The sequence below is a fragment of the Sylvia atricapilla genome, chromosome 1 (assembly GCF_009819655.1).
Source record: "Sylvia atricapilla isolate bSylAtr1 chromosome 1, bSylAtr1.pri, whole genome shotgun sequence".
In the NCBI taxonomy this organism is placed as follows: domain Eukaryota; kingdom Metazoa; phylum Chordata; class Aves; order Passeriformes; family Sylviidae; genus Sylvia; species Sylvia atricapilla.
Genome location: NC_089140.1, coordinates 20991689 through 21014260, shown reverse-complemented (window position 1 = coordinate 21014260; position 22572 = coordinate 20991689). Strand labels below are relative to the sequence as shown.

General features: G+C 37.7%; 1 protein-coding gene across 2 annotated transcripts in view; it reads right to left on the bottom strand.

The window, feature by feature from the left end:
• The window catches only part of MINDY3 (MINDY lysine 48 deubiquitinase 3), a 49122-nt gene extending 26828 nt beyond the window's left edge, over positions 1-22294 (bottom strand). Inside the window, exons 1-10 of one of the 2 annotated variants that reach the window (XM_066316794.1) lie at positions 22112-22249; positions 17091-17212; positions 15375-15454; positions 13251-13308; positions 12646-12819; positions 9050-9101; positions 7074-7188; positions 6542-6615; positions 5998-6077; positions 1250-1320 (exon numbers count right to left, since the gene is read on the bottom strand). In XM_066316794.1, coding sequence (XP_066172891.1) covers positions 1250-1320; positions 5998-6077; positions 6542-6615; positions 7074-7188; positions 9050-9101; positions 12646-12769 — 516 coding nt within the window. In that variant the 5' untranslated portion in view covers positions 12770-12819; positions 13251-13308; positions 15375-15454; positions 17091-17212; positions 22112-22249. Of the gene's footprint in view, positions 1-1249; positions 1321-5997; positions 6078-6541; positions 6616-7073; positions 7189-9049; positions 9102-12645; positions 12820-13250; positions 13309-15374; positions 15455-17090; positions 17213-22111 lie in introns of both variants that reach the window. The other variant, XM_066316788.1, reaches the window with a different exon arrangement.
• Positions 22295-22572: the final 278 nt, after the last annotated feature.

The window sequence follows — 22572 nt, the reverse complement described above, 5'->3', positions numbered from 1 at the left end:
AGGGGCGGTCAGATGAAAGGAATGATACACATATTTTATATCAAAGGGTGGGAAGGAGGGTGGTGGTTAATGAGGTTGTATTAGATAGTGTGGGACCTGAGCATGGCATAAATGGTATGGAATGAGGGGTGGAATGTAACAGAGTTCATTCTCTTCACAATGGCTGGTACAGGGCTACGCTGTGCATTTGTGCAGTACACAGGGTTGATAATGCAGAGATGTTTTTGTTGCAGCTGAGCAGAGCTTACACAGAGACAAGGCCTATTCTGCTTTCTTTACAGCCACACTGGCAAGGCAGATGGGGTGCAAGGGAGGATGGGAGGAGACGCAGCTGGGACACGTGACCCCAAGTGACCAAAGGATATGAAGTGGGAGGGAAGAAGGAGGAATGGGGGGACATTTGGAGTGATGGCATTTGTCTTCCCAAGAAAGTGTTACACTTGATGGGGCTGTGCTCTCCTGGACATGGCTAAAGAAGCTGTAATTAATTTCTCGTCTTGCTTTGCCTGTCTGTGTGGCTTTTGTTTTCCCTATTGAACTGCCCATGAGTTTTTCAGCTTGAACCCTTCTAATTCTCTCACTGATCCTGCTGCTGAGTGAGCTGGTCTGCAGGACCGGGTTGCTGGTGGCTGGGCTTAAACCACAACAGTAAAGCACAGAATTTCTCAAATAAAAACAGAAATCAAGAAATTCTGTCACAACAGGAAGAAACAATATGGACTAAGGCGCATATCAGCAACTTTCAAATGTTCAGAGATAAATACATAAAATACCTTTTAAATTTTGAATAGATTATATTTAGAATACCATTGTTTAATAGTAGTTTTATCATTTTTACTTATGTATATTTATATTAAATGGAAGACAGTGACAGCATAAAAAGAGATCAATAAAACTGCAACACAACAGCAAGCCATTTTGGGACTTCACAGTTTTAAAACAATCTACATAACTTTCACTAGAATTATTTTAATAAAAACATAAGCTTCTAACTAGCAATAATCAATTGGTGCAATAAAATTCTACTTTAAATGGCATCAAACAACATCTGCTCAGTAAAATGCATTTAACAATTTTATCATATGTTTGTCTTAATATATTAGCCTCAGATTGAATTTGGATATTGTTTCAAAGCTCATTAAGACCTCCAACAGTACACAGTAAAGCTTTTAGTAACACTGTTAAAAAAGCCCACAACACTTTAAGGAAAGAAAACTTTTAAATGAAATAGAAAACAATATAACATTACCTTACAATATCTCAGAGATTCCATCAACGTCAAAAAGCCTACTGTTGCCTGTTTGTGTATGCCAAGAAGTTCTGTTCAAAAGAAAACACAGAATTTATTCAAGAAAAATCTGCAAATCCTATTATAGGCCATTTTTTCTTACTCTCAAAATTGGTCATTTAATAAAAATTTTAAGTTATGCAGTTTTAGTAAAACCAGCAAATCATCAATATGGAGTCAGAAATTGTTTCTCTCTCTATAAAACAAGATCTCCATAAGTAAGATCTCTCTATATATCTCTATAAAATAAGATCCAGACTCACAGTTTTAAGAGCTTCCTGTTGACAGCCTCTTTTGAAAATCTGCTGGACTTTGTAGGAGAGCAAGTACTTGCAACTTACATCACAATTATTCTTGGAAAAATCTAAGAAAAACAGCTATCTTGAAGAGAAAATCCCATATATATGCATAAATGAATGTTTCTTCCTCTCTCCCTCTTTTTTTCTTAGAGGTCCTTGCCCATATTTATCTTAGCCATTTTAGATTCTGAATAATAAAATACAATTTTGGAAATAATAGTTTTGTTAGCAGAAAAAACTAATTTGATTTTCAATACTGACTTCCACTTAAACTCTCAAACACATACAGCTGCCAGGAATAGCTGAAATATTTATGTACTACTGATTGGAAGTGCACTTACAGAGCCTAACTTGAGGTCCTTATTATAAAGAAAGTACTTCAAAATTCAAGCTTTAAACCAAATTACACAGATTTGAAAGAAGCTCTGGGCTTTCAAATACATCATCTAAGGAGTTCCAAGTACTGCCTGCTTAGATCAGCTCTGCTAGATACCCAAACACTGTCTAACAAGAGCAGCACATATTAGAAACATACACCATGATCAACTTAAGAATACCTGTATTTCCTTTTTTTGTTGAACACTGACTTTCACATTTGAAAGTTCCCTCTAAATCACTAAGTCTCAAGCATAATTTTTACCAATCATTTGTGTATAACAGCATAAAACTGATATCTTTATCCATGGGCTAAAGACTCAGGACTATAGCAAGTGAAAGAAACCATTCTGAAACTAAAAGATTCCTGGATTTGCAGAAGTGAACTCTGCAGCACCAGGCATTCCATACTCCCTTCACCAGCTTCAAGTCTACCTCACTGAATTTTGCAACAGTGAAGAACAGTTCTTATAGTAATGGTTTAATTTTTCCCCTCTACTGTTAAGCAAAAGTCCCTACACATCCAATTCTGAAAATCAAAACCCAAAAAACTGATAAACATGACCTTATTCACTACCTTTGTGTCTGGAAGTACAACTCCTTCCTTAAGAGTGTGAGTTATACATATTAAAAAGCTCTCTGCAGTGTAGAATTCTTTGATCTGAAAGCTGTGCTTTAACAGATTACCTCCAAACTTGCTTGGAATTAAAATATTCAGGGGTGCATAGATTATCCTTTGCAAAACTCCATTATCTCATGGCTTATAGCTGAGTGGCTATAAATTGCCATACACTGAGACAATTCATCTTTTCTTTGAGCTGGGGGAAAGCAAGCTATAGCCCAATTAAAAAAAACTAGTGAAGAATCCTCTGAACCAGGAAGAGCTAAAACACAGAAATAGCACATTTATGCGTCCAATGAAGGAATTACGTGGCAGAAGTAAGCAACAGTACATTAGAGAAGTAATTTTCTGCATCATATTTATTTCTTAAAAACCAATAGCAAAACTCAATGTAAAGTTCAGCCTGCTAAACAAGGGCTTCAGATGTAGGAGCCAATAGCTGGGCGCAGAACAACGATGTGACATATAAACAATATCTATTATTCAGAAAATTATTCAAAATAGTTCTACGATTAAGTACTTTGTTCCCGACAGATAACTAGATGAGAATTCTCACTGGTAACTAGAGAGTGCTGGGATTCTGGCTACAACAGTAGCCACGCAGCGTGAATATTCTGAACAGTTAGTAGTCAAGCTACACAGGCTGTATCTGGAAGCTCCTAGGTTAACTTCAGCTTGTTGTCCGTGGTCTACCCACGCCTCTTTCAGAATTAGTCGACAGAGAGAAGAGACACAAACCCAAAAACTACTCTCAGCTGATTAACAAAGAAACAAAAGGAGACTAGCTGCACTAAATCAAAGCTTTTTCTATGGATATCCTCACCCCAACAAAGAGAGAATATAACTGGAAGACATCTGATAACACCAAAAATCAACTAAGAACATGAATTATTTATGTTTCTTGTCACAAAGTTTGTTTCTCTTGTTTGGAAAACCACTTTTGCAGAGGACTCAAATTTCGGACATTTCTGTTACCATCCGCATCAGCACAGCGCCACCCAGCGGCCACACCAACCCCACAATTCCCTGGCACCGCCCGGGAAAAGCAGCTCCAGCACTGGCTGCATTCACAGGGAACTGCTACCGGGCACGGAGGAACAACAGCCCTAAAAAAGCAGTAAAAACACCCCTGCTACCTCCCCATATCTTCCCACTGTGGATAGTTGTGGCAACAGAAGAGATCAGAATGAGAAGGTTTAAAGGCGAACATGTAGATAGTAAAAGAAGAGGTATCGTTTCACTGGCATTTTTGCCACCAGTGGCCAAGAAAAATTCCAGTTAATAACTCCTACCCTATTTGGAAAATATGCAATACTGTGAGAGTCAGTGCTCTGAGTACAATCTGCAAACACATGGTAATTCCTCAGTTTTGCAAGTCAGTCTGTTCTTTTATCACTGCTAAAATTACTGGCAGTACCTTTAAAATGGCTTATAAATAATTTTAATTATTTATTAATTAAAAATGCTTATCTAAATAGCAGAGCAAGAGGTAAAGTGACTTTAGATAAATTCTGAATAAATCAGTATTAAGTCCTTGTTATTCTGACACCTGCAACCCTTCTGGATGAAATGCTCATAAGCATTGACATGAAAGAAGCTGAAGGTTTTAGACAGGAAGAGAAACAAAATCCAAGACAAATGCTCAAAGAAGAAAAGATGACAAAAGGATTTCTATATAAAGGAAATATGAGTATGCATCCAAAATTCAGTCTTGAAGTTGTGAACAGTACCAGCTGCTGTTTATCTTTCTTTTTAATAGACTACAACAAATCACTTGGTAACAGGTATGATTATAGACTTAGGACAATGAAGAAGCAGGTTCTGACTGTAACTATCCAAGGATTTCAAGACAATGGAGGGCTCCCAGCAGTAAAGCCCAATTACTCGATCGGTCAGAAAAACTAACAGGACACATAACACCAGGTTGTTAAGTACTAAAGATCGTTTTGTGTTCCTCCACTCTCCACAAAAAGAGACAGACTCTATAGGAGTTCTGGTTCTAGGTTTTCAGGGCAGAACTCACTGAGAACCAAAATGTGGACTGTTATTGTGTCCAAAGCAAGTTCAGCATTCTCAGAAAAGAAAAAAAAATACAACTTGGATAACTAAGAAATAAAGCCTACCAGAAAGATAATCTGAAAGGCAAATGAGGGAATGAACTCAGGTTTCAAAACTAATATACTGAATTGCAGAAGAGCAACTTTGCCTAATGTAAAGGAAAGCTCCTAGAACAATTCAGATTGATTGATCAGAATCTAAAAATTCTGACTGATAAATCATAATCAAAAAGAGAAAATTAAAAATACTGAAGAGAACATACAGATAAAACCCAGAAGGCTAACTGAAACAAATTTCGATTAGAAATAGGTGGGATGAATCACAACAATGTCAAATAGAGGAAAGTTAGATAGAATATCCAAATGACATTCTGTAAGTCTGAAAGCACAGGCTGCATGAAATCATAACCAAGTGCAAGTCTAAGATGTCTCAAAGGAGATCATATTTCTTGTTCATCATCAAATCAGAGCATTGTGATTCAGGGCTTGCATGGTCTTGTCCCAAACCTCATTTCAAGTAAGTATTTTCAGTGCTGACTTTGATGATGGAAAATCATTTTAAGAAACGTGCTGATGAACCTGAGATGGACTTTGTAGCAGTGGAAGAGAAGACGTAGCAGTGGAGGAGAACATTTCCATAATTCAAACTGTTCCCGTTTTCATATAATCTCTATTTGTAAAATGAAATGCAAAAACCACAAAAGCCCTCTAATCATGAGCCTCCACTGAATCACTCCACTATGTCAATGTCTTTCCTGCACTGGGGAGCCCCAAAATGGACACATCACTCCAGAGGCTGTCCAAGAGTCAGATAGAGGGAAAAAAACAGCATTTCTCTTCAGCTGCTGGCTACCCTCCTGCACAGCCCACAGCCACCCTTCTTTGCCAGAAGAACACAACAGTGACTGAGTGCAACTAACTCACTGCCCACAGAGGCCTCAGGTCCTTTTCTACAAGGCTGCTTCCCAGCCAGCACTACCCTGTGCTGTCCCTATGGGTTTATTCCATCCTGCGTGTAGGACTTGGGTGCATCTCAGTTTGAGTTCTCTCGTTTGACGTGGCTGCTTTGAATAGTGGCCCTGTCTTCAAACTTCCCAAATTGCTGAGACTGTACTCCCTTCCATTAGCCAGGTCATCAGGTAGCTTCTATGTTGAACTTGTTGAATTCTGTATTCACTGACACTAACACCAGCATTTTTGTGCAAGTATGTTTTATTTCCATTTGAGGCCTACTTAAATCCAAGGGCAGTAAACAAGGAGACTATCAAAACAGAAACAGAATATATTCCAAATCGATAGGTCATCATCTCAGAGCATGTAAAAAATACAAACAAGTATAAATTAAATTCAACTTACTCATTCCTGAACATTCTCTGTCTCCATCCCACACATTAGAAACAGCATGTCCCGTCAACAGCAGATTAATCAAACTTTGGCTGCACAACAAAAAGAAATTATGTAAGACATAAGAAATTAAAAGGGACATGCAATTTATTTCAAAAACCATGATTATCTGCAACAAATTTTAAAAATACTGTATTATCCAAGAAGACATTTTGTAACTATTTTCCATTAACTAGTGCGCATTTTAATTCAGGAACACTAATTATCATCTCCACTCTTTCAAACACACACTTGATATAGAATGTAGCCCTGAATTTGAGAATTACTCATCTGAAAATTCTGCAAGAACAGAACCATTTCCTCAGAACTGATGTACTAAAAGGAGTTAGCAGAGAAAAAGACACTTTTTTCAATGTTACTTTTAGTTATTTTCAAGTTATAACTGAGACTCTCTTTTAATGTCACTAATTTCCTAAAAGAATGATCAGTTATAGAAGATAAAAAAACTCGCTCACACATCTATTTCAAGTGGTAGCAAACCTATTTTGCAGCTTACCTTCCATGACCATAAACAGGATCTATCAATGGCTCAGTTGCATCTTCAATTTCATTTTTTATGTTTTCGATACCCTGCAGAAAAATTATAAACATTTTTGCTATCTTAAGGAATGAGTTGCAATATTTACACAGCAACAGAATGCAATAGTAAAACATTGGGAGGCTGATATTTTTACATGAACTGGTAACTCAACAGGCTGGTTTCTCTTCAAAAGAAGACGTTTTCAAACATCTTGTAAAGAAGGATGTTTTCAAAATGTGTAAGACCTCCAGATCAAAAGGGAAAAAGACAAACAAAAACCCAAAAAAACCAAAGGACTGAGTCTTTCAAATTTTTACTGCAACATAGATGTTTTACTGTACTGCAACATAGATGAAAATACCATTTCATCCATTTATCGGGACTTGACTTGGTTCATCAGATTTTTTTTTTTTTTTTTTTTTTTTACAGAAAAAGGGTACACGATCAAACCTCCTCTTAACAAAGAAATAACACCCACCCACAAAATACACCAAAGCAACCCACAAACCTTTGTCAGTATTACAGAATACAGAAAGAGCAATACTCCAAATCTGTTTGTCCATGCTGAATATTGATCCCAAACTGCATCCTTCAGTTCAGGGAAGCTTTTGAATTCTCGTTTGCTAAAGAAAAAAACAGTAACAAACAAACAACAGAAAGGAATTATGTATTTAGATGAAGCATTAGAATAGTGTCACAAAGCACAACCAAGAATTACTAACACTGAACACAAAAATGTCAAAGTAAAAGTAGAACAGATCTGGTGTTATATACAGAATGACACAGCAGCTCCTCTTGAGTTACGGTAACTGCCATCTGAAGATGATAAATAACTCTGGAGCAAAATGCAAAAATGAACGATTTTTATCTGCAAACACTAACCATAAAGTTACATACATGTGTGAAAGAGCTGAGTGGCTTGCACCACCACTGTAATTCCATAAAGCACTGTTACTGAAATTGCAAATAGACTGTATGTCACCAAAATAACATTTGCTTTATACAGCATTCTGAAAGACATTCAGCCCATAAACAATGGAGAAATAAACTTTCAGCTTAACCAGGTAAGACTATCTTCCAGGCTTTTGAAGAAATTATTGTATTTCCCATAAGAATTTGACTTTTGTTAGACACTAGCTCTGGAAAAAGCAAATTGTTCAAAACATCGAACAGTGGTACATTAACATTTGGAATACTATCTTATTGCATAATATGGTGACTGCCTGGATGATAAGGTAACACCATGTGATCATATGTTTAAAAAGGAAAAAAACTGAAATAAAAACTGAGGAAAGGAAGGAATTCACCAATATCTCAGTGAAGCAATACACTTTCAATTTCTTGGGTAATTAGAGCTAAATACTACATTTCAGAACACAAACATGAGTTTGAGTAATTCAAACTAGATCATAGTCTTTGCTTATCTTACACAAACAGGTATATTATTTTATTTCTGATTTCTTTCACACTTTTAGTAAGCTTTGTTTAAAAAAGAAACAAACATCTACAAAAATATATCCATAGATGGGCTTACTCTGGCTAATACTTGATTTCTAAACATCCTTTCTTCATCAGTAGAGTACACATGGCATACAAGGTATGCAAGGCAAAGCCAGTTCTGAAATCCATCTGTTGTCCAAAGGCGAATGCCAGAGCATTCATTCCCAGTGAGAATTACAGAAAAAAATTGAAGATTGAAGGGGTGAGCAGGAGGGGAAGAGGCAGGGCAGGAAATTAGTCTTTAGATCAGCTAAGGTTATAAATTTTTTTCTCCTCTCTCTCATCTCCTTATACGACAATGGGTTTAAAAAATGAAACATAATTACTACTGATAAAATGAGCTGTGGCTATTTCAGTTCAAATTAGCAACACTTTCCATCTCAGGTGATTTTTGGAATGCTGATGCTCTTTATTTACTCTTTGGGAGTTGACTTGTACAATATTTACCCAACTGTTCACCGGGAAAATAAAAGACTGTTACCCTTAATTATAAACTCACTAGAACTGTGAGCTCTGGGTTTAGACTGCCAAAAAAGAACAGTGTATGAAGTATGAAACAAAAATCAGTCTTGTATATGAAACATTTTAATAAATATTTCATATGATATCTCAAACAGGAAAAAGTACTGATGACATTATATAAATATTGAGGATTAACATCTTTAACTTAAATAGGAATCTTGTTAAGATTCACAGAACTCTGTGTTCATAAACTTCAAATGCATAAACTACCTGGCCAATTTATTACAGTACATTGCTCCAGTTTTATTTTAAAGCCTAATACTTACGCTCAAAATAATATTTCATTTTAAATGGCTAAAATGCAAAGAAAAAACACAAAACCCCCCCAAATCAAAACCTGAAATCCAAGTTTAACCTGAGGATTAAACCCACAAAAAATTCCTCAGAATACCACTTTCAGGGCTGTGAATATTAGTGTAACTTCAAAATATTGTATTTTAAATGTTCCAACATATTACTTACTGAATTAATGCATGAAATCGCTCAAAGCCAAGCTCTTCGACAGCCAAGGCAGCTATACACAAGAGACACTTTTCAGCACTACACATGGCAAAAAAATGACACAAGATACACACAGCAAGCTAGAATACTTTCAAGCTCTAATTATTTTTTAATCCTCTCCTGACATTTAACTTTAACTGATTAGTATAAACTAATTTACCGCAACATTAAGATTCCACCACACAAATTAGTGAGAACATTTCTATTTGGACTAATCAATTAATTAAAAGCACAAAGCCACTGGAGTGTATAGTCTTGGAAATATTTGTCATATACTGAGCTGTTGATTTTGTACAAAATGTAGCTGTCACAAAGTAACCGAGCATATGCATATTATAGATATAATTTTGCAGGTCAACAAGAAGTACTATTTCCTAGAAAAGCAAGCATGATTATTTGGATCAGTTTATCAGTGTAGGTAAGCTGTATTTTTTCTTTGAATACACACTTCTGTTACTGAAATTTAGTTCAATTTTTTCCCTTTAATACTTATTACAAACAAAAAAGTAGAATTATTCTACACAGTGTTATACACTCTGTTTTTAAGTAAGTTCTCATTGCTTTCTTTCAATAATGGATAAACAGCCTTTCAAATTAGTGTTGGGTCCAGGACATAAAAAAATACAGCACTAGTGTTTTCCCAAGTTCAACACAGGCTTTATACCTTTTTCTTTTCTTTATCTTTCTGCTAGTAGAGCAATACACAAAACAGATAGACCTGCTTTCTGGTAGATACCACTTGATGCTGAATATTTAAACAGTGTCTGATCACCGAGCTAAGGAATGTGGCTGCATACAATTCAATTAAGATCTGAAGCCATCAGGACTGATACTACTAATCAATTCTTCCCAGCAGAATTCCCAAAAAGGCGTTTTATGCCCATTTTGATTGTATTTTGAAAGATGCACTTAATTTGCCCTACATGCAAATACAACTGAATCTAAAGCAACAGAATAGTTTAATTTTCTACTTAAGAAATACAGCAGCAGTCTTAAGAATTTTAGGTTTTGTCATTTGGAAAACTAAAGGGAATTGCTTGGATTACCAAGAGTAAAACTGGACATAAAATAATGCATTTTTAAGATATTTTTATAAAATACTAAACAATTAATCTAAATTGCAGAAAACGCTGCAAAAACTAACCTTGCTTGAAGAACATGTTTTTGTAAGCAGAAGGTTAGAGGGACTAACTCATATAAAGCAATCTTTGAACCTGGGAACTTGCACTACTAAAGCCAACACATGGCCAACAAGTGACTGCTATACACCACAAAAGCAGATGAAAAATGCTATTGCAATCAGTAAGTGTGCTCGAATCAACCTTTTGTTCACACAGCAGGATGACAGGCAGTTTCATTCTGTTACTAAAGAACAGAGTGAAATGCTAAGAGAATTAGTATTTGAAATAAAGGGAAATAAGTAGAAATTCTAAAGCAAAGTAGAGCTATACATAACCCAAACAATGCTAAATAAAGACAGTGCTTAGTGGAATGAAAAAGAATGAACAGCAAGAGAACATGAGATGCATGAGAAATAACAATTGTTTAGAAACTCTTCAAAATGATACTCTATCATGCTGTGTCTAAGCCATATTTCATGGCTTTATAATAAACATATCCCCATATTCAATTCTCAAATAGCCTGCCATATGGAACTGTATCTGTAATACTCCCCGCTCACCCAACTCATCACTCAAGTCCTATGACAATGTCAATTTCTATTCTTATTGAGTACAGCGGCCAAGCATGAAATAAATATATTCCTTTGCACTAGCAGTTACACAGCTCTGCATTACTCACAGTATCTTCTCCTCAACATCTTTGCCCCACCCCTAACCAGTTTAAGAAGATGGTTTACAAGTAAATAGCAGGATAGAGGAAAAAAAAAGTCCAAACCTAACTAACATATGTTCAATCAGTAAGTGTATTGCATTACACATAGAAGGCAAAATACTGTACATACAGGAGGCGCATTCAGTGCCTAGCAGGAAATGTAGAATAGAAACAATGAAAGAGATCAACAGTGCCCATGACATAAGCAGGCTGTACACGGTAAATGGATCCTGGTCTTCCTTGAGCATATTCCACCTTATAAAGCACAAGTCAGGCAGAATGTGAAGACTTGTACAGAAACGTGAAAAATGTAGATATATAATAGAACAGTTTAGTTCATATGTGTCAATGTTGAGAGTAATTATTAAGTTGAGTGTGTTTTTAAAAAAAACTGTTGAATGTTTTTCTACAGTTAAAAGTCCTTTGAAATCAAGCAGTACATTAAAAAACAGGACAGTAAGATCCTGGAGATAACTAGTCTCTGCTTCACTTTATCTAGAAAACAGACTTCCTATCACTGGCAAGAGCTTCAGAGACAACTAAGCAAAAAGGAAAAAATTAGGAATTTCAGCGTTAAAGTGCCTTATCTTGCAAAGGAAGATTTTTTTTTTTTTTTTTCCAGAAAAGCTGCAGATGAAACTTTCTGTATAATACTTTTTCTTACTTTAAAAAATGCTCACCTTGGAACTCTTATGCACTGACCATCTGTTTTTTCAATTAAATATCATTTTAATTACTACTGTTTGAGCCTTCCAAAGCACAGGAAGCACTTGCTAGAAGCAGATAAAGATAACTCATAACAAAGAGCTCCAGCACTGCAACTTGCTATAACTAGCTGCACACAGATAAATCTATTTGTAGAAGTCTTACTTAGGAGTTATTCCACAAACTGATGAATAACATATTCCCTCCATCAGAAGACAGCACCTTGATAGGCAATGTTCTCATGTGAAGAGATTTTCATACTTCTTATGGCACACATTGTGAACAAAAACTAAAACAAAAAGCATCTTATCTTTTAGGACATTAGATCTCTCCTGATGAAAGATGAAAAAATACAACTCTCTGATCATATGTGCACAAACTTTACATGCCAATGACTCTGCAGTAGTTAGGTATGACTGGATGCCTCATTTTAGTGTAACAGATGATGTCTGCTGGATACTTGACGTCAGCGACTAATGAAGGAATGAAGACATTTGCAAAAAACATATAACTGAAAAATTCTACCCTACAGAAATATGATGGTGATTTACTAGAAGGTGACTTAAACTGTTTGGTACTGCACAGAAAAATGGAAAAAGGCTTCTCCTCTATAACAGTAGATCCAGAATAATTTAGAATAAAGAAAGGATTAGAAAATTTTCTACAAGCTCTTCCAAAGCAACAAGTAACAAGTATTCTTCCAGTATAAAGAAGCATGTAGATGTTTCAAAATTAAAGATGTATCAGGTCCCAGTAAATTACAAAAATAAAATTGAAGATTACAGAAACTGCTGAAATTCTAAAGAAACATGTATGTTAGAACTCCAGTAATAGACAGCACATTGCTTTCAACAAAAAGGATCAATGCCTCTACTTACAACAGACAAAAATCTGCCTTTTGCAAATGGAATCACAAAGGCAGAACCCCATCTGTGAATTAATAAAAATGCAGTGGTGCCTCAAAAACCATGTAATACTTCACTAAGCAATGGGTAATTTAGCATGGAAATACATCTTACAAGGTTGTTCCTCTTGGTGACTAGATTCTGCAGGACTTTCAGAAATACTAGCAGTTTCTTCGGTTGTTTTTCCTCTTATCCACGTTGCCAGACAGTATGACTCAGAATTATCAGAACAAGCCATTTCCAAAATATCACATAGTGTATGGCAGAGAAGGTTCTTCTGCTCCTCTTCTGAAAGATCAGAAACCTACATGAGTCTGACTGCTGAGAACCATTACCCTATCTAAGCTAATAGTATCTTTTTATATATTAATGCTATCTAAATAATTACTATTTTTATCTCATTAATTACTAATGTTAATCGCTCTTTGACTACACTGGACCAAAGATTATAAAACTGACTTTAGAAAAACCTTGTTTTATAGGATTTGTAACCCATTCCCTTTCTTAATAATGGATTTCAATTAAGCATTTATAAAAAATCAAGTATTAAGGACAAGCATAGACCTCACAAATAGGAATTCTCAGGCACGTAGTATACACATGATATGAAAGCACACAAACAAAAAAGTATGAAATATTTAAAAAATTTTGAACTAAGATATGCTTTACAAATAAATAAAATGGAAAAATAATGAGGGGGAAAAAAGATGTCTCAGTACCTGGACAGTCTCTCCAAGTAGACTTTTCACTGGTAAAAAGCCTCTTCAAAAGGAATGCCTTTGTTATCAGAGAATAAAATATTATTAAAATACAAGACAACACCCCCTTTTACATTATGTCACAAGCTCCACATCAAAGCATTTTTGCATGTTTTTAGAAGAGTTTCAAGCTGCTTACCATTCAGAACAAGACCCTGAGCTTGCCTTGTTAACCGACTTTTCCCCATCAAACCATCTACAAAGGTGGCCTGATAACTACATTCAATACCATTGAGTTTGAACCTCAAGTACACTTCAAATAGACATAGTGGTATCGGCATATAGACTCCAGACTCACAGGACTGCAGTAATGAAGGCACAAATATTTTTCAGTATAATTGATCAGCAGTACAAGACATCTCTAGCCACTAACACAAACTCCTTTAGTAGTTAACGAGCCCACCTCTTTCAACCATTGCAAACAATAACCTGCAGATCAGGTTAAAGAAAGCCTATGCTTTATCATCAACGCTAATGCTGCAATTAAAAAAAAAAAAAGCTCTAAGTTACACAGAAGGAGCCATGAAAGGAGAAACTTTATTAAGCAGTGTCTTGGGCTTTCTAATTGCTTTGTAAGATGCAATTTCAGGTATTTTCTGTACCTCAGAAACAGCTGGTTCAACTTTCACTGCTTTCCTGACACGCTCACCCTGTTCTCCTGTTACATACTTTTTGCACACCATTCTAATAATGCACAGCAGCAGCAGGCACTGCAAGATCTGTTTGACCCCTTCCTCCTTCCCTAGCTGGAACTCAATTCACTTTTAAATATGCTTTAATCACCTAATTTCAAGGAAGTTTAACTACATCACCTAAAAAAATATTTATCTATGTGAACATTTTATATTTTAAAGACTTGGCACTGCCTTTAAAGACCTGGCTGGTCCCATTCTTTACTCTCTCCAATCCTCCAAATAAAAGACTTGTAATTCTAACATCAAAAAACAGACACTCTGCATCTGGTTTTAAGACCACAGAACTAGAGAGAGTCACACTATGCAGTACAATTCATAGCAAAATAGTTTTTTATTGATTATTTGCCACATAAACAAATGCTGCTTCTTCCTGTGGTACGAGTCTTTTGGTGAGACCAGCAGTAAGAGTGGTAGACGTTTTATGACATTTTATACACACCAGAGATGCAAACAATGCCAGTGTCAGTTGACTGACCCAGTTATGTTCCAGCTCACGATCAGATTCACTCTGCTACACGATTTAAGTATGGTCCACATCAGTGGAAGAGGCCTGAGACTGGACTGGGACATATCTGCAGAATCTCATCTGTGTTTAAGGGGAGTCACCAGCAGGTTACCAGAGAAAGTAACCTGGTCCATGACCCAAAGCCTGCCTGTCACTACAAGGTGCTCCTATGAGACTGAAGAGCAGCCAGAGTTAAACAAAATGTTCCAGCGGAGCAGATTCAGCCTACAGTCCATCCAGCAGTCTGAACTGCCCTGAAACAGCATTGCAAAGAGCATGCACGGCCTGCAAGGTACAACTGAGTAAGAAGAGGGGGGGAAAAAATCACAACCACAGTTGATTTAGTATATCTGCAACACAAGTGAAATTCTAAGCATGTTAGCAGGAATAAAATTCAATTGTTCTGCTAATTAAGACTTTAAAAGTAGAATTTTTCCCCTTTTAGTGCACAGCAAACCTTGTCAGATGTGAAAATCAACTACTTCATATATTTCTAATACAGATTTACAAAAAGAAGCAGACATTGTGACACAGATATTACCCTTAAGGGCAGGGAATTAAAAAGATGTGAATAGATTAGGATTAAATTTCTATCTGATCTTTTCCTCCTCCCCTTTATAATGCATTCCTGATTTTGAAGCTACATCTGCTTGGATCAGCCTGCTGCATTTTCTCAAACAAATGTCCTGCAAAATTATAGTTCAAAATCAGCCTCTGCTCATCCCTGGCTTTTTACAGAGATTTTGCCTCCTCCGCACATGAATTAAGAAATCAAAATACAACTGATCTGCAATTTTTCTTCATTTTTATTTTAACTCCAAATACATAAAGAACAAATTTTTGGCTCATTGATTTTAAACGATTCCTATTATAATAGCATCTTACCTGCACAGGTGCTATCACTGCACAAGGGCCACCTTCAAATTGTTCTAAAGCAGTTGATTCAGAGTCACTAAAGACAAATCCTGTCAAATGAAAAAGGATTTTATTTAATGAAATATGTAAACAAGTATGCATACTCCTTCCCTAACAGAAATGACACGATTGATTAATCTTTAAAAATCAGGTTTTTGTTTCCTTGATAATGTAACTGCATATGGTTAAACTATCTGAAGCAAAGTCATGAGTACAGATGAAAGGACAGAAATTAATTATTTATATCTGCAATTAAATCATGACCATAAAGATCCAATAGCTAGGGTTTTCAACAAAAGAATTTCTAACTTAAACCATAGGTTTTATTTTATGATAGCTTATTTCTTATTAATAAATTAAAATCTGTGTATTATTTTGTCTACATATGTAACAAAACTACATCTTGGAACCTTCACTGAACACATAAAATACACTTGCATTCCTGATGAATGGCAGAGTATGCCTCCAAGTGATCTCATTTTTGACCTATCAGTGCATCCTATTAAGACTGAAATATGCTGAGTAGCTTAAACATTCACTTGCAACCCCTGAATCAAACCTCCTAATGGTGCTCTTTCACAGAAGATACACTACATTTACTGAGATGGAACATCACCTATTTTCCCCCTCCAGCTTTAATGCATTTGTATATCAGAATTATCTTACAATCACATAATAAAGCATATACTGGAGCAATTACTGCAAAATTGTTTCATTATCACTTTGCCCTTAAACTTGTCTTTAAGACAAGGCAATTCATAGATCATTTCTCATGGATAAATGCACATGCAATTACTTTGATGAAGCTGACACACAGCAACCTAGAGTAAGTGGTGTTTTGCATTATCCTTTTAAGTAATGATAAGACTGTGCAGAAGTCATTCTAGTTCACTATAATCTAGAAACCATGCAACTGTAGTCAGCAAGTAACCAACAAACACAAGCAAGTGGAGGCAGGCAGAAAGGGATACACATGCATTTTGTCATGGACTGACAGTGTCAGTCTCAGCAGAAAGTAAGTTTAATGCCACTTTCCTACAATTTCTCCTCTTCCCAACTCTGTAGGATTACATGCTGCCATAACAAAAGCATCTCTAAGCCCTGGATATGAACTTGAACTGAGGAAATGCATTCCCGCCCCCCCCCCTCCCACTACAGCATGGCAAGTACATCATCCCAAGCAGCAAGAGATAGGACAACTGCATGTTTTGTATGCCACACTTCATCACAGAATAGCAGTTGTTCCACAACGATGTGATTTTTTTGCTTTAAAAAGGATCAGGGTAGCCATGGGCTTTCCGCTGTATCTGACCAAAGGCTCCAGGTTTATTTTCAACCACATGTGCAAATGTGCATTACAAAGATGTATTTTATGACCAAAACATAGGCACCTATGTCAAGCCTACATACTTAGATCTGGCATCACCTGATGTAGCAATGAAGCTCTATTACTTCATACTTGAACCAAAGTTTGCAGTAATGCCATTTCACTGCCCTGTTAACGTGCCCTACTGAGAAATATCATGGTCTTTTCAACTTTCTGAATTGGTTTGTGCAGGCCTAGAATATTAAAAAGTAAGTCCTCCTCTGCTTTGAAGTGTTACTGCATGCCATCTAAGCACACTTCAACAAGACAGCTTTTTTTTAGTTGTTTTAATGATTTGTTTCTGCAGAAAAACAACATACTTGGGTATGGTACGACTAAAGCACACTTAAGAAATCTTGAATTTGCTTCACGTTCTTCAGGCTTCTTATAGAAGGCATGAACTGTCTCAGCTTAACCCTGCCCTGTTTTTCAAAACTGCTTCCTAAAAACAAAGAACACCGAGTGATCCACCAGAATGAACACAAATTTGAGGCAGACAATGTAAAGTCGATATCAGACAGAATTTCACAGAACACAGACAAAACACATGTAAAATATCTGAGAACACAATTCTTATTACTTAAATGTTGCTTAATGCTTAATAGATATTAAAATTCTAAAAGCTGTTCAGCAAAAAATTGGGCTTCAGGCAGTATGGTCTTGCTCTTTTTCAAAAGTACTGAGAATTGGAAGTCAGCTCAGGTAAAATTTGAGAAATCAGCATTCTGAACTCCAGCTGGCTTCAAGTCTACCTCAGCCTGAAGCCACACCTACTTACCTTTTTAACCCTCCACAAAAGTCACCTTTTGCGCCATCTCTGTAAACACTCATCAACCCCACATTCTTCCTTATAATTTCTAAGAATGGCCTGGCCAGCTTTTAAGCTACCAAGATGAGCATCTCCAATCCCGAGGAACTTCTGCTCACTCTTTCTCTTAACCATTCCTATCTATCACACAGCTCTTTTCACTCAAGACAAAATTTCTAAAAGAAAAAAGATGCAATGCAGCCAAAATAATATTTTTTTAATTAATCTGACTCTTATCCATGAGTGTAATTAGCATAATTTCCCTGCAAGAAATACAAAATAATGTCATTACCACATATCTTCTGTGTCATTTATAATACTATTAAACACTATATTGACCCAATTTTTTCAACATCACTACTACTCTGCTGCTTTAACCTTTTGGGGCAGTGTGGCAGGGATGAAGTGGATCCGAGAAGTGGATCCTAGATTCCTGCAGGTAGCCAGTGCATCGCCCAATATTTTGAGTAATGACACTGAGAAATCTGTCTTTATATGCTTTGTCCACTATAATCACACAGCACAAAGTTTTATTCTCCTTATTTCCCCATCTGGCATTTATGAAGGTTCATGTTTCTTTCTTGTGTCTAATTCTTAGCTCTTCTGTTTGCCAAAATTAGTGTATGACTTAGTTACCCACTGCTTTCCTTCATCTAATATGCCACATCACAGCCCAAAGTACTACAAAACCCATTCATTCTTATGACTACTCCACCACTTTCCTGCATCTTTTTATTATTAGCATTTTTATTATTAGCATATTTCTAAAAAATACTTTTCCATCCAAGACACCACAGACATAACTGTCATTTCACAAAGGATGCTGCATCTCCTCAGCATTTTCACTCTGTACAAACCCCAATTCTACCTGAATGAAAGAGACAAGGGAATTCTAACCAGCTGATTTCTTGCTGGTTAGAAATTCTTGCTGATCCAATCTAGCCATAAAGATGCTGTGCTATTCACCTTTTGTCCTGGAATCACAGAATATATTGAGTTGGAAGGAACCAACAAAGATCATCAAGTCCAACTCGTGTCCCTGCACATGACACCCCAAGAGACACACCATGTGCCTGAGGGTGCTGTCCAAAGGCTCCTTAACTCTGTCCAGCTTGGTGCTGTGATCACTTACCTAAGGAGCTGTTTCAGTGCTCAACCCATCTGGTTTTTCAAAACTCTTCCTGATACCCAACCCAAACCTCCTCCGACTCAGCTTCACACTATTTTCTCAAGTTGTGCCACTGGTCACAAGAGTGAAGAGATCAGTACCTGCCCCTTCAATTCCCCTCGTGTGGATGTTGAAGACCACAATGAGGTCTCCCCTCAGTCTCCACCAAGCTGAACAAACCAAATGACTTTAGCCACCTCCCACTGTGGAAGTGCATTTCTTTTTCTCTTTTGGGATACAAGAATTACCTGATGGAAACACTAGAATAACACATTATTACCCAAGCATGAGGTTTACAACACACCTTAATGCTTTATTCTTTTTCTAGCACTGGGAATAGAATCATACACATTTTGCTTGTGGCTTTGAGTTTTCCAAGCATATCTTTAGAGTAAAATGAAACTCTGGAAATTTTCTGTGGGGAGAAAAAACCCCCAACAAATAAAAAACATTTTCCTCTCCACATAAAGGAAGAAGTATTTACTACAGTAATATTACAACAAAACTCCACTGAATGGTTGTGGATAAAGAGACGGAAGTCCCTAAGCAACTAAGGAATGTATACAAACTACCTGGTAGGCTACCACTAAACTGGGCAACTGGAAGCTGGAAGAGAATCCAGACAAAATGGACCTTTTTACACTGTATGTTACCCATATAAACACAAAGTGTACTTCCCACTATGCTTTTGCAGTTAAATGCTGGTTTGAGAAGACCATTCTATTTTTTTCTTTCCAAAGACCAGCGAGAACACAGCTTATGTAATTCTGAAAGGATGCAGTGTGCAAGTCTGCCAGACATTTCTATTGGATAGACATGATACCTCATGCCTTGAGGATGACATGAAGAGCAGTTTTATGCCTGAAATTTGTCCCTTGGATCAATGAAGAAATACACTCCTAACACAGGTATGTTCACTTAGGGTTCAGTCATCTTCTCAGCTCCTTCCCAAGTCCTCATATCTATGCCAGGAAACACCGAAGAGCAGACTGAAACTTTGCACTACATTCCCGTGTCTGCCTTGAGGATTCTGGGAAACAGAATCCACAAAGTTCAAACTACAAATTCTGCTGCAATCATAAAGAAAAAAAAAATCTGTTAAGAACTCTACACGAAAACCCTCACAACTTTATAGCCACGACTTTATTAAATCCAGAATAAAACCAATGTATTTAAAGTTGCCAATGTAGAAACCTGAGGGAATTACTGCCACCAAATTCCAAAAACACAACCACATGAGCTGGGTCAGTTCTTTCAACTGCTTGCAAATCAGCCCGTCTCCAAACGACTACGATGGTTAATGAGAACATAACAGGATTCCTGGAATGCGCTGTCTTCACTGAGAAACTGACAGCTCTCAGTCTTAAGTTCCTCAACACCTCCCTGCTGCCTGCTTTTCTTTCCAAAGAAAAATCATAGCTCTAAACTGCCAAAGGGCTTGAGAAAGGATCAGACAATGTTCAGCAAGTATCCGAAATAAATGCTAGTGATGGCACTACAGTCAAAAGAAATAAAAACAAACACAAAACAATCCAACACCAAACTAGTTGTTTGATGCTTTCAACATTTTTTTATGTGGAACAGGGTTTATCTTTGACACTTCTAAGTCTTTAGAAATAATAAAGCTTGATATAGTTGTTTGCTGTTTTTTCTTTTAAATCTTGATGAGTCAGTGTTCATGGGCCTTCTTTGCAGCAAGTAAATGCTGCAGAACTTTTTCAACGAAATGGAAACTGAAAGCTGGGTGAAAGTATTATGCAGTTACTGAAGGCAAGTGACTGGAATTGACTGTTTTGATCCTCAGCACAAGACCTCCAAATAGTCTAACTTAATGTCATGGGGTTTTGCTGCACAAAATTGATTATACTGAGAAGGATATAGAGAAGGGAACAGATGCACTGCACATTCTAGTCATAGGACTTTCCCTAAAGACAGATTGGAAACAGCAGCTCCATTGCAGAAGCCACCAAGAACTCCAGAGACCTTTTCCATTAAACCCTCACTCGATCACAAGTACAGCACATTCTAGCACATATTTCAATAAATTTTGAAACTGCTAAAATGTCTCATTCAAACTACCTTTAAAACTTTAATTGTGGCAATCCAACATTACCAGTTAAATAATTAAGCTTTTTAACACCAATTCTTCTTTTCTGACTTTTCACACATCTTGTACTGAAACCGCAACATTACCAAAGCTTAAAGAGATACTTCAGAAAGCAATTATATTTCAATAAACAATTTTGTTAGGAAAAGCAATGGCTTTGTTGTGCCTACTTAAATTTTAGATCTTAGAAGCGATTTGGCTTTTTCCCTTAAATATTTATCACTGAATTATCTGAAGACACATAAATCTAGGGAAAAAGATACGAGTCAGGTAATGCATTGTGTCCAGTAATGGGGAGCAGCTATGCAGCTCCCAAATCTACTGACACTATGTAGATGACAACATCCTTGTTGAAAAAAAAAAGGCAATGAACATATAACAAAACTTCTCTTTCAAGCAACTTTAACCTGAGACCTGGATGTTTTTTTAATCTAAAAATTCCACTATCAGTCATTTTCTCCAGGAAAGTAGTTTTATCATGAACATGAATAATTATTAGAATTCCTCAATGCCCAAAGTAAGTTATAGAGAAGGCTATTATTCCCTTCTTTCAGCCAGGACAGGTACACAGACTGATTCCTTGCATATAATTTTTACAGGTAAGCATTGTAATTGTACTTTTAAGGACCACAAGCAAGCCTCCACCAAAAAAAAACCCATGCATTGGCTGTACAACTAAAATACAGAAAAAACACCTTACAAATACTGCAGGTTCCAGCGTTACTGCTGCTTTTATCTCTTGACATGTCCTAATACTAGCATGCACCTGCTTCCATGGCCAAATAACCAGTTTAAAAAACAAATCTGTGGGTCTCTGTCCCAAGCCTGGCCCCGCTTTTGCCAAGTCTATTTGTGACTCATAGATTCTTCACAAAAAAACCAAACCCAAAGCACAACTTATTTCGTTTCCACAAGCTATGTAAAATCACGACATGAGACGCTGTTGTTATACTTAATAAATTCAGATCCTTTTCTACGGTTTTAGAGAGATGTGTGGAGATGTGTAGCTAAAGACGACCACGTCGCAAACCCCCAAAATAATTATTTAGCGAGGGAAGCTGCCGCATCATTTTCCCGCGTGGGCCAGCGCGGGGGCGCCGCTGTCACAGGCACAGGAGCAGCGCCCAGGGCACGGCGGCCCTCAGCGCACGGCCCCACAGCGCGGGGGCGGGGGAGCCGCGGGCGCGCCCCGGCGGGCGGGCCGGGGCAGCGGGGCGGGAAGGGCCGCCGAGGAGCGGGGCACGGCGCACACGGGTACCTTGCGCCCAGCGGCAGAAGATGGTGTCGGCCAGCCCGCGGGGCCCGGCCTTCTTGCCCCACACCAGGTGGACGAGCTCCTGGCCCGCCTCGGACATGGCGGGGCGGCGGCGGCCCCGGCGCCGGGCGGGCGCGGCGGCTCCGACGGCTCCGGCGGCCCCTGCGCAGGAGAGCGAGGGGCGGGGCCGCGCGGGGGGCGGGGCCGGGCGGGGCGGGGCGGCGCTTCCGCTTCCCCAGCAGGCCCTGGTGCTTCCGCGGGCCCGGGGGCGGGCGGCCCGGGGTGGGCGTTCTTCTGACAAATCCTGAGGGAGCCGGTCACACAGGGGGCAGCGTTTCCACCTCAAAGTTCCCCAGATCAAACTGTTGTGTATTCGCACTGGGAATCCTTCTTGTGGTGTGCAGCCGAAGTGGAGCTGCGGTGTTGTGTCCACTTTCTTAAACAGTTACTGTATCGGTAGGGTT